This window comes from Glycine max, chromosome 14 (genome assembly GCF_000004515.6).
Source record: "Glycine max cultivar Williams 82 chromosome 14, Glycine_max_v4.0, whole genome shotgun sequence".
Lineage (NCBI taxonomy): Eukaryota > Viridiplantae > Streptophyta > Magnoliopsida > Fabales > Fabaceae > Glycine > Glycine max.
In genome coordinates this window covers 4,030,885-4,043,776 of record NC_038250.2, presented here as the reverse complement: position 1 = coordinate 4,043,776, position 12,892 = coordinate 4,030,885, and the positions used below count along the sequence as shown (strand labels likewise).

At 27.5% G+C, this 12,892-nt stretch overlaps 1 protein-coding gene across 1 annotated transcript; it reads left to right on the top strand.

Moving 5' to 3' along the window:
- Window positions 1–6,681: 6,681 nt before the first annotated feature.
- On the top strand, window positions 6,682–7,807 carry LOC100811176 (uncharacterized). The gene is made up of 3 exons (NM_001369175.1): window positions 6,682–6,767; window positions 6,849–6,924; window positions 7,406–7,807. Exons 1-3 carry the CDS (start codon window positions 6,762–6,764, stop codon window positions 7,705–7,707), a joined length of 384 nt encoding a protein of 127 aa, NP_001356104.1. The 5' UTR covers window positions 6,682–6,761; the 3' UTR covers window positions 7,708–7,807.
- The last annotated feature ends 5,085 nt before the right edge of the window (window positions 7,808–12,892 follow it).

Genomic DNA, 12,892 nt, shown 5'->3' with positions numbered 1-12,892 from the left:
GGTGTTCATCATTAGCATTTGAAGGCGAAACCAGTGATCAATTGGTGGTAACTGGAGAAGGAATCGATGCTGTTTTCTTAACCAACCGGATGAGAAAGAAGTTCAGTTATGCAACGTTATTAAGTGTGGAAGAAGTGAAAGAAGAAAAAGATGAGGGTGGCCAAGATGGAGGAGAAGAGGAAGATGAAACCGAGACAAATGAAAACTATCCTCCACCTTGTCCCATGTGTGGCACCTATCATTCTCCTATGTACCATCACGTAGTTTATGATCCATACCCTAATAGCTGCTCCATCCTCTGAGTTAATTAATTACCTCTCCTGGTTTTCTTCTTGTGATTGTATGGATAAGGCTTTTGACCTTTCCACCACAAGGATAGGAAAAACCATATTTATCTAAATTAAAAAGCGTTATGCTTTGCTTAGGATATGGAATAATGATAAGGTTCAAAAGTTTCTTTAGATTTGGAAGTGCATGTATGTAAAAAGATATTTTGTTATATGTGACTGAAGCTAGTTTCATTTTCTAGAAAATCTATTAACCTAAATTTCAAAGGATATACATTTAACATGGAAGTTAATGAAGACTGAGTAAATTCACGATTTAGGTTTTCTGCCAAAATTTTATGTACAATACATATGCACAAACCCTTTTAGTAGGTTATGGCGGTCACGAATTGATGCATCCAACATCTATCAATTGGATTTTTCCCCACAAAGAATGCAACTTTTTTATTCCATCGATCGTTAAGCGGAAAACTCTACTCTTGAAATTAGTCTTCCGGCAACCAGCCAATTTCTTTTAATTTTAAATAATTACCATAATTGTCTTTAAAATATTGACGTTGTTTTCGGGCCTTCAACGCTAAGACTAAACATTAGTCCTCCCTCGAAGCTATTTTTAAATCATGCTGAGAATGGTGCAAGTTGTTAGACATATAAATGATTTTATTATTTATATTCAGCAACGTTATTAGATGCGAAAATATTGTATGAAAATATGAGTTTTTGTTAATTTGACTAATTAATTTAATAAGATTTTATGTTACCTTCATTAGGTGTGTGAGCACTCAATTTTGTCTGGTATGTAAAAACATTGAAAATAAAGAATATAAAAAAGAAAGAAAAACTTTTGAAGAGAAATAAAGATTAATGAGTCTTTTTTTTTTTTTTTTATGTTAGGCAACGTGTAAAGACATGTTTTAAGTTATACTTATTCAAATGATGTATTCTTTATATTGAAAAATTAAGAATAAGATATACAATTCATATTTCAAACTTTTAAACAAAAATAATCTTATCTTAATGAAAAACAACTGAAAAGTAAGTTATTCAATTATTGTAGCTTGAAGTTTTTTCTTAATCTCACTTATGTAAGAAGCCAGACATATATTGGGAGAATCACTTTTTTTCATCCTCTTTTCCTTTAACTATAACTATTAATAAAAATAACTACTTTTATTTGATATACACATTTTCTTAAATCATTTTATCATCTAATTAATTCTAAAAACCACATTTGAATCAAACAGTTATTAATTACAAAAAAATAACTCCTCAAATATAGTTATTAGAATAAATAATTCCTCAAATGTACCAAATATTTACTTCTTTTAATTATTTTTTATTTTTAATTTAAAACTAAAAAATAAAAGAAATTGGCAGTTGAGCCTATTTCCTATTAGTATGTATAAAGAGGACACCATCAAACATTAGGATCCTCTAAAAAAAATGTTAGTGTAAAGCATATGGTCTATAATTTAGTTTAAATATTTTAATATTTTAGAGCTCAAAAGTTAGAGGCACGTAAATTGCTTTGAATTATTTGACGCATTGTGTTCTTTAAGAATGATCATCTTGAAGTAAATATTTTTTTTATCTCTATGTTTTATTTATAACTGTGGTTGATATTATTATTGATGTTATTTTTACTGTTGTTGTTATTATTATTTCTTTAAGCTTTTTTTCTTTTAAAAAAGTTTCATTTAAGCATAATGCCTTATATTAATAATCCATTTTGGGACATAATTAAATTGCGAAAATTTGATTTCTTGAAAAATTAAAAAGAAAAATACAATTATCTTTAGAGATTAAACTGCGGCAGTTAATTTTATTTATTTTACGATGCACAAGTTCCAATAATTTGATACTTCTAAATTCCTTTTGTGAAATTAAAATTACTGTTGTTGTTCTAAAAGATATAAGCAAAAATTAATTAGCTGTAATATCTTCTTAATATTACAGTTTTGCGGCACGCATTGCGAAAATTTGATTTCTTGAAACTACTGTAATAATAAAATTTATTAAATTCCCAATATTTTTTTAAAAAAAAACTTAACTCCAAGTTTCTCATTGCACGGGAAAATAGGTAAGAAGAAGGGGTCATTAAGCCCAAAATATTTTTTTTAGTTTTCTCCTTTATTAAAAATAAATCATCCCCTAAAATAAAATAATTAATAGTATACAATAAATTGATTATTTGAATAAATACAACTCTTATAATTATTTTTCCTCGATCTTTTGATTAACTCTTGATTATGTTATAAGGTGGGAGATGCATTTTAGAAACTATTAATAATTTTCTTAATTGATTATATGTAATCATTTTCAACATAGTTTAAATATAAATATAAATTATAAGTTGAAATTAATTTTACAATTTCTCAAAGAATAAATATAAAATAAATTGCAAATTCACAGTTAAAACAAATTTTTATCACATGAGCATGTGTACTGATTGATATATATATATATATATATATATATATATATATATATATATATATATATATATTATTTTGGATATATAATATAGTAAAATTCTGTTTGAATTAAATCAGTTTGTATAATAAGAATCAAACCAATAAAATTTAGTTTAATTGATTGATCAATATTGGGCATGAATTCTTATAAACTCTATAGTGTTTGTTATTTGGATTAAGGATCAAATTCATTACTCAAATGATTCAGTCTTAAATTTAAGATATTAATTACATATACTTAATTATTTGGTTGAATTAAATATATTTGAATGATTGGTAAACACCTCCAATTGCATCATATTCCACCTTCTTACAGGCAAAATCAAGAAAAGTAAGTCATCGTTAGTGACTATTATGTCCTAGACAGCAATCTTCTATCAAAGAAATTTCTTAAAGAAAAAACAACCCTTCATTTGTCTGTGTCGATCGATCTTAATGTTCTTCCTTCCTACTTCATAGAAATTTCCTCAATTATCAGCCTGTGTATTTGTTTTTTTTAGAACTTCGGTCAATACAAATAATACCACAAACTTGTGTGCTTATGACACAAGTGAAAAAATACAAATAATTATCAAATGAAAAGTATAAGTATTTATAGTTTACAAATACTGAAAAGTATTATTTTAAAAAAAAAAAATTGGTAAAAAAGTTTATTTTAAAAAATAAAACTTTTACTCAGCCACCGTTTCTGACCAGACAGTTGCTAGACGTTGAGTGGATTTGCCAACGATACCTACATAGACCAATAAAACTAATTTTAACATATTGCCATCGTGAAAAAAATAATAATCAAAGACAAAGATGTAAATGCTTATTTTTTTATATATGAAATAAATGTTTCAAAACAGTTCAATTATTTAACTATTTCCAAAATGCGATGGACCAATTGCCCTGTTCTTTACACTCAGGTATCTCAATTAATAGTGATGTGTGGAGCTCAAGGCCTGAGATTGTGATGCGCTGATGTGTGTGCTTTTTTATGGATTACAAGCACTATGTTTTTATCAGAAATAATCCTATTTAAGTTGGATAAAAATGTTATAAATAGTAACATTTTCAATAAAAGTGTCTAGGACTTATTTGTGCTAGAGAAAATATTTTTCTTTAACTGATATATTTCATGATCGCAAATATTATTAATTAGATAATAAAATACTGGCAATTAGTGTAAGAATTGCTTCTAGAAAGATAATTTGATGTAGAGTACCCTAGTCTATTAATTCAAAATATCAAAATCTGTATTAAATTTTTTTCCTCCAACACGGGTCACTCCCCCTCCAATATATTTTCCACTCAAAATTTGCAAGACGTGTGTTTTGAAAGACGTTTACATCCGTTGACAAGAGTGGACTTAGGTAGAAGACTTTGAATATTTATTTCTAATATATCACATACTATTATAATATTTATTATGATATTCTGCTTACAGAAATGTTATTTGATATAATATACTTTACAAGATATATTATTATGATATTATAAATTATATATATAATATTTATAATTTGTTATATTATCATAATATTATATTATTTATATATTTTTATTTTGAAATCTCATGAGTAAATTATTGATTATATATATATATATATATATATATATATATATATATATATATATATGTATGTATATTCATTCAATCACATCTTTATAAATCATAAATTTTTCAATTGTATAATTTTTTATATCATTAATTTTAAAAGTAATTATAATAATATGTTTAAAAAATAATTATAATATCTTAACATATAAATTTTATATAAGAAACAATAAAATTATATGTTTTAATACTAATTCTTATCTTATTTCAATTATAATTTTAATATATATTTTCCAACACTTATGAATTAATTTTTGGACAATATTTTTCCTAGTTTTTTTAGTGTAAAAATAATACTAAAGTTACAATATAAAATAAGAATTTAAAAAATAAAATAATGTTCAGCTATTTTTTTAACTAAAAAAAGTAACTCAGGAAAAACGAGATATTAGCGATGGAGGGACAGAGAAAGTAGGGAAGATAGAAAGCATGGGGTCGGAGACAGTAAGAAGATATGACTAGGTAACAAAGAGAACAAAGACAGAGAAGAAAAACCACATTTTTTTATATTGGATCCTCATTCTCTCCTTGTGTTTGGTTGTGAAAAAGATAATGGAGAGAATAAGAGGAAATATGTGGGAAGAGAAAAAAAAAAGTAAATTTTAAAAAATAATAAAAGTGATTTAATTGAAAAAAATAAAGAAAAATAAAAAATAAATATTACTTTTTTTATAATTTATTTAATGGTATGCTAATACACCGCAAATTACAGGACGAATGATAAATGAGTGTAGTTTGAAAGCAAATATAAGTTATCAATCACAATTTTTGTCTCCTTACTTTAAGAACATTTGTCCTTGAGTAATCATTCTTTCTTATTTTCTCTCCTTTGCACTGAAAATTTCAAAAATCTCCTTTCTCTTTCAGTTAACCAACCCACATTCTTCCCCTCACTTTTCCTCTCTTTCTTCCTATCTTCTCTTTCTACCCATCAAACTGAGGGTAAGGATTTTTCTTTTTAAAGTTCTTTTTTTTCAATTTTTTCATTAAACATTTATAAGAAAATAAATGAAAAATAAAATAAACTTCTATTTTAAACTAAAATTAATTTATATACAAGTTAAAAATCAACTTCTAAAAAATTTATTATAAAAAAATTTCTACAAATTAATATGTAGATACATAAGCTAATTTAAATTTATAAATTTATTTCATTCTTTTTCTTATTTTATTCACTTCTCTATGAGTTTTAAATTCAGACCCGTCTATTACGTTCTCTCCCCTTCTTGGTTGTTCTACAATAACACATTAAAGGTTGAAATTTTACAGGATTTTGACTTAACTTGGTTGAAGAGGATCTAAATTCCCTTTTTTATCCCCCAAAAGTTGCTTCACCCAATTAGTCTTATAAAGCTACTTTTTCATTTTCTTTAATAAAATTAAACTACTTAATTTTAAAAGTTTCTCAAAAAAAAAAATGTTTGACAAACTTCTTTCTAAAGAAAAGAAAGCATATATTATTAAAATTAAGTTAAAACAAATCCAGCCTCAATAGATTAACAAACATCATTGTCTTCTACCAAATTTTTTATCATTAAGAAGATTCCATTTAACTACTAGGAATTTGCTGGTCCCACAAAATGATTCACACATATCTAATAATCGAATTTAAAATAGAACTTGAAACACGGGGCCAAGTCTTTCAAAGAGAGTCCACGTTCTTCGTTATTTTGTTTTTACCTTCAAACGCGGGGCCAAGTCTTTCATATGTGGTTTTTCTTCTCTGTCTTTATTATTTACCTTTATTTTGTCGTTAAACGTCACCTAATTTCCCATCATAAGTGTAAAATGGAAGAAGGATTCAAACTGAAAAATATAGAAATCAACCAGTTTCCATGGCGTCTTGCGCAATATGTCTACTCTAAGTCAGCAAAAATAATACAGAAAAAAATATTGATAAGAGTTTAATTTCCATGTAGAGTATAAATTTTTTTATATTATCAATTAATAAAAAACTTATTTTAAATATGATTTTTCAAATAATTATTATAAAACAAAATTATCATATATAATAATATATAGTTGAATAATAATGTAAAAATCTTTTATATTATCGGTGTATTTAAATTAAGTTGAACTTTAATATTTATGTTTATGACTTTTTATGATTTTGTTGTCGTAGAAAATTCACAGGAAACCTGTCAAATAAGATGGTTTCTGTTCTCTATTTTTAGAAGATCTCATTACTTATAAAATGAAATTTAATAGTTTTAAGCAAATTATAAAAAGTATGATAGAAAAGCATTACTAATTAATATTTCTATGCAAAGATCACTGTTACATGCGGATATATAAACGGTCTCCTAATTGCACCACTACCATGAAAAACCAGAACATCACTAGCTAAAGCTTCTCCCCAAACATAAAGCTAAAGCTGTCCTCTGTTTTAAATTACCAAACATGAAGGTGAGACCACTTGCATTTGTTAGTAATTAAATTATTGCATAGGTTCAATTTGATTCAGTAATAAGCTCTCCACTTCTGCAGAAAATAGTTATCCAGGTGCACATGGAGAATGACAAATGCAGAAGCAAGGCACTGAAAATTGCTGCAGCCTCTCAAGGTACAATTATCCGTTTATTATTGAGAAATGTTACTTATACAATAATTTATACAATTGACAGAAAAAATTGATTTTAAGATGAATAATGTGATGGTCAAAGACATTAAAATGACTTTCTACAAACTTTTATATGAGCATCATATTTCTTAGTGCATGTTTAGATTAAAGTTTGTAATATTAAGTTTAAGTGAGACTTAAGTTCACAAACTGATTTTACAAAAACTGAATTTTCAGACAATGTGTAATCATACTTTTTGAGGGTAACTAAACATATCACTAAAATGAAATTACTTTCAAATTGAATATGGAGTTCCCAAAAGAAAAATCAAACACAGCTTTTATTATTAGTAATTTCAATTTTTAATTTTCAGTCTAAATAACATATCCTAATTGAGTTATACTTGACAGTACTTATTTATGCTCATAATTAACTTATATATGCTGTTTCTAATTAAGGTGGCCAAATCAAACATACATGCAGGTGTGCATTCAGTGGCATTAGAAGGTGAAAGCAGAGATCAAGTGGTGGTGACTGGAGATACAATCGATTCTGTTTGCTTGACGAATAAGTTTCGAAAAAAGTTCAGCAATGCTACCCTTATAAGTGTTGCAGATGCAAACGCTTCCGATGAGCAACAGGGTGGTGGTGGAGGAGAACAGAAAGTTGAAACAACTTTAGAGAAAAAATTGCCAATAGCTTATTGTTATGCTAACTTTCCTCCACCTTGTCCATTATATGTGGTAGATCATGATCCATACCCCAATACTTGCTCTATTCTCTAAGAAGACTGAACCTTAATTTCTGAAAGTGAAATCATCCATGAATTGAAGCACATGCTTTATGCTTTGGATATCCAAGAATAATATTACAACATTTGGGACCCCAAATCTATATGAGATAACACAATGTCCTGTTTTCGTTTACTATTTTGTCAATTATATCTCTATCTTTGTTTAAGTTTTAATTATTTTATATATTTATTCTCTAATTAAGGAAAGAAAAGTAAATAATAATAATTAAAAAATTAATCAATACAATAAATAAGAAGTACTCAAATGACATTTTTTTGGACCCCTAAAAGAAATAACAGTGTCCTGTTTTCGTTTTATAGAATTTGACCATGTTGGAATATAAAGAAATCCAAGCAAGATACAGGAAGAACAAAAAAAGAAACTCCTAGCCTATCATAAATTAGAGTCCACACTTGATTTAAGACATTACATGAGAGAAAAAAAAGGTGTCCAACATTACAAAATGGTTACGACAGGTTCATCCCTTCAGAAGTCACTCATGAAATATGATCACCTCTCTTCATATATAGACACAAGGACCTTCCATTTTCACTCTCTTTCTCTCTAACAAATCCACGCAAAGAAAACTATGGCACTTCTCTTTGATTCCCCTTGAGAAATTATTAGGCCTCCAAAGCTGACTTCTCTTTGATTCCCCGTGACTTAAAAATAGACCTCCATCAACACGAGCTCTTATTAGTAACCACACTACCGGCCTCCAAAGTTGATATGATGCTTATTAGGAGTAGATCGTTTGGTATAAATCACAAAAACGAATGATGTCACTTCCAAAGATGAAAGATAGGTCAAGGGTATACGTCACAAGAGTTCAATCTTGATAAATCCGAAATTGATTCAGCAAGAAACATAAAGAGAAGTTCTCACAAAATACACATGTATTTTCTCAAAATGTCAAAATTCTTTTTCATCAAAATGACTTCAATACATATAGTGTAGATGAGGTGCAGAAAAGACACCAATTTATTTAATAAAAAATTACAAAAATAGAAAAAAATATTCGATATGGGCCTTCAACTTAGTATGAGTCTTCAGCAATCAAAATTCTTGAGAGTGTCTTTGAGTTTTTGTTTTTTTCCACTTAAGCCTTGTATGACTGTTACCAAAGGTATTCTGTGACTGTTTAGTGCTATTCTTGATCATAAGTCTCTTATATTTAGACAGTTTTAGGATTCTCATCAAAAGTCCAAACCAACCCGACATACCAAATTCTTAAAGGAATAATGATACATAAAACATATATTTTAAATATCTCACTCACACTTTTCATTTCTCTCTATATTCCTATCACATTATAAATCTTATCATATTTATATTTTTTTATTTTTTCTTTCTCAGTGTTGGATGTCATTTGAGCTGTCTATCAAATATTTTTCTTTTTGAAGTGAAACATATACTGAACTTCAGAATAAAAGTGCTTGGGAGGGGTACTCGTGTGGTCAAAACACAGACCAGAAGCGGTTTAATGTAATGTTTGGTAAAATAGAATGAAATACAATTTTTTTTAAAATTTAAATTAAATTAATAAAAGTGTGAGTTACACAAAACAAACTCGTAGGGGCAAGGTAAGACACTTCTTAATTAACTATATTGTGATGGATGCATCGAATTTATGTGATTAACTGCTACTTGAAATATACATTCAGATGGCTTCGAGGAGGAAATAAGAATATAGGTAGTGATGATTTGAAGTTATACCAAAGATTACTTGATACAATGAAGCGAACCGATATAAGTACATGAATTCTTATTTTGTGACAAATTTAACTAAGAGTGCATTTGGATAGAAGATTTTAAATGAGGAAAGTAATTTATCAAGAGAATTTGAATTTCTATACTTTAGAATTCATTGTTTGGATGCTTTTTATGAAGAATTTAAAATTTTAGAATTTTAAAACAGAATTTTAAACAACTAAAAATCTGGAATTTCAATTTCCTTCTAAAAGGTGAGAAATTGAAATTCTCTTCTTACAGTCTTCTCCAAGAAACACCGTCTGAGTTCCTAAAATATCGGTGTGAGCATAGAAGAACACGTATAACTAACATACCAATCATATTTTTTTTTTCATCCTCATAATTTTAACTTTTTTTTATCCAAACACAAAATTTTGAAAATAAAAGAATTTTAATTGAAGTATTTGAAATTCTTAGAATTTAAAATTTCTCAAAATTTTAAATTTCTCCATCCAAACACACTCTTAAGGAATTCAATGCTATATAGTTAATTGTTATTTTGTGTAGGTGGTTTGGGAGTCTTACTCAAAGGATGTAATGCAACTATTTTTGTGTTGGTGCTAGTATGATAGTCACAATTTCATCCCTAAAAAAATATCTTAGTAGGTGAGAGAAGAGAATATTTATAAATGATCTTTGACCTCGACTCCGTAAGATTTTATGATTACCGAAACATTCATTATATATGGTTTGTTCTATATCCTGTACAATGATATGTTTGAGTTTTTTTGTTACAAGGTGAAATTGCAGAGGCATTATCGTTCAACACCACAGCATCAGGGGACGCTGATGACTCCAAGTGCCCTTCAGTTTGATTTGTAATTATGTATCATAAATATGCCAACCGAACCAAAGCCAAATTAGTGATGCAGATCATTGTCAAGTGACGCAACTCTGGTGTCATCATTGTGTTCATAGCAAGCCATTGTATATGCCACCATTTCATGTGGTTTTACACTATCAATTTTAATTTTGTTGTGGTTTTAAAAATTCTAATACTCGTATAAGACCTAAAATGTAGACTTTTGAAGCATAGGAATTACATCGCAATATTTGACAAGTGTAGCTAGGATCAAATAAGTTATTAACCCTTAAAATAATTATTAATAATTTATATTATATTAATGTATATTTATATTTTTTTCTCTTTATAATATTAGTATATATAATAAAATATGTATTTTGAAGAATGAATGAATGTGTTTTTAAATTTTAATAGTTATTTTTAAAAAAAATCAAAATCAGGGAAGAAAATAAAGGTTAGAAAATATAAAAATAGAATAAATGAAAGATATTTGAAAAATTGACAAAAGAAAATTAAACAAAATAATAAATTAAAAATTTCAAAATAAAATTTAGAAAAACTTAATTGCAATAGTTTGTCGACCACTTGACTCTCAGAGACGCGTTTCATTAATGTATATACGGATACGATTAATTAGACTATCTTATTGCGTGTGACATTTTTTAACAAGACTTGACTCAATCAATAGTAGCGACAAATCAGAAGTTATTAACTTTTTACGGATACCATTAATTAGACTATCTTATTGCGTGTGACATTTTTTAACAAGACTTGACTCAATCAATAGTAGCGACAAATCAGAAGTTATTAACTTTTTATTTATATTAAATCTTTATATTATTAACTTTTTGATAAGTTTTATTTTATTTTTGTTAAAGTTTGTGTCAAACCGTTCGTTAATATATTTTTTTAATTTTTCAGGAGTATATCAGTATTAGTATGCTACTACTACTATTAACTAATTCTAACAGGGTTTGCATTTTTTATCAACGTAGACAAAAACGGGTTGGAGAGTAATCCATGCAAGTAGGGTTGGAGTGTATTTCATGTACTCAAATATTCTGATATTATTTTGGTCACATAGGGAAGGGATAACCAAGTTTTAATTCGTTAATGAGTGCGTCAAACCTTATTTTCAGCAAACACGGTGGGAATAAAACTGACTTCTGTAATACAAGCTTATTATAAATGAATATATATATATATATATATATATATTCAAGACTGCAGTAGTAGTAACATCTAGCAAGAGTTGTGCCACGGAGATTAATTGCAATCAGTGAATGCAAAAAGGTTGTCAATCTTGGGCATGATGCAACCCTACATGAAAAGGCAAATTAAGCAATAGCATAGCTACACATGTGCCAACAAAAGCAAATGATATTGCACAGTTTCACCAATTTTTATTTAAATATAAGATAATAAACATCTAAAATATCTGACAAAGATAAAAATTATCTCTTAGCAATGGTTTCTATACAAAAGGAGGAACAAGTCTCTTATTTTTTTCTCCACTTGGTTTAACGATCATCTGTTGTGTCTCAATTTATAGCCTATGCAATAGACTCTTTAGGTATATTTTAACTCGCACCTCACCTATTATGAGATAGACATTTTTGTTGCTGTAATTAGACAGTGGTAATTCTTGTACTTTTCTGCTCTCATTATATATAATATTACACCTTTGCCTTAAAAAAAAGTGTCACCAATTTTTTAAACCACCTTTGCCAAGATAAAAATCTCTCATTCATATCACATTAATCCTTGATATGCATATAATACTTAAAGTAATAAACTGATATTTGAAATCATTTGCATGCATCGGCTATAAATTGAGACACAACAGATGATTGTTAACCAAGTGGAGAAAAAAAATAAGAGACTTGTTCCTCCTTTTGTATAGAAACCATTGCTAAGAGATAGTTTTTATCTGTCAGAAAAAATGAGAGACTTGTTCCTCCTTTTGTATAGAAACTTTGCAATATGATTTGCTTTTGTTGGCACACACCAAGCTATGCTATTGCTTAATTTGCCTTTTCATGTTGGGTTACATCATGCCCAAGATTGACAACCTTTTTGCATTCACTGGTTGCAATTAATCTCCGTGGCACAACTTTTGCTAGATGTTACTGCTACTGCAGTCTTGAATAAAATGGTTTTTACATATTATTATTATTATTATTCAATCGATCTATTAAGAATTCAGGAAAAAGAATTTTGTGTTATTTGTCATTTTTATACGTTGTGGTATAGTTTACTTGAATTTTACGTAACATTTCCTATTTCAGGATTTTCCTTAATTTTTTACTTCAATGATACTTTGAACTAGATAAAAATTAAATTGTTAACATGATTTAAGACAAAAAAAAGAGTCCTATATATATATAACTGTAGTAAGTCAAATAAATTTTCATGGCGTGCGCGATGGGCAACATGTTACACATTCTAACAAACACACACGTGACACACACATATATATACATATATATATATATATATATATATATATATATATATATATATATATATATATATATATAATCTCACTCGCACTGCCCATTCGAAGCATAGAAACTTGAATAAACGTATTGTATCCCACAATATAAAGCTAAAGCAGTC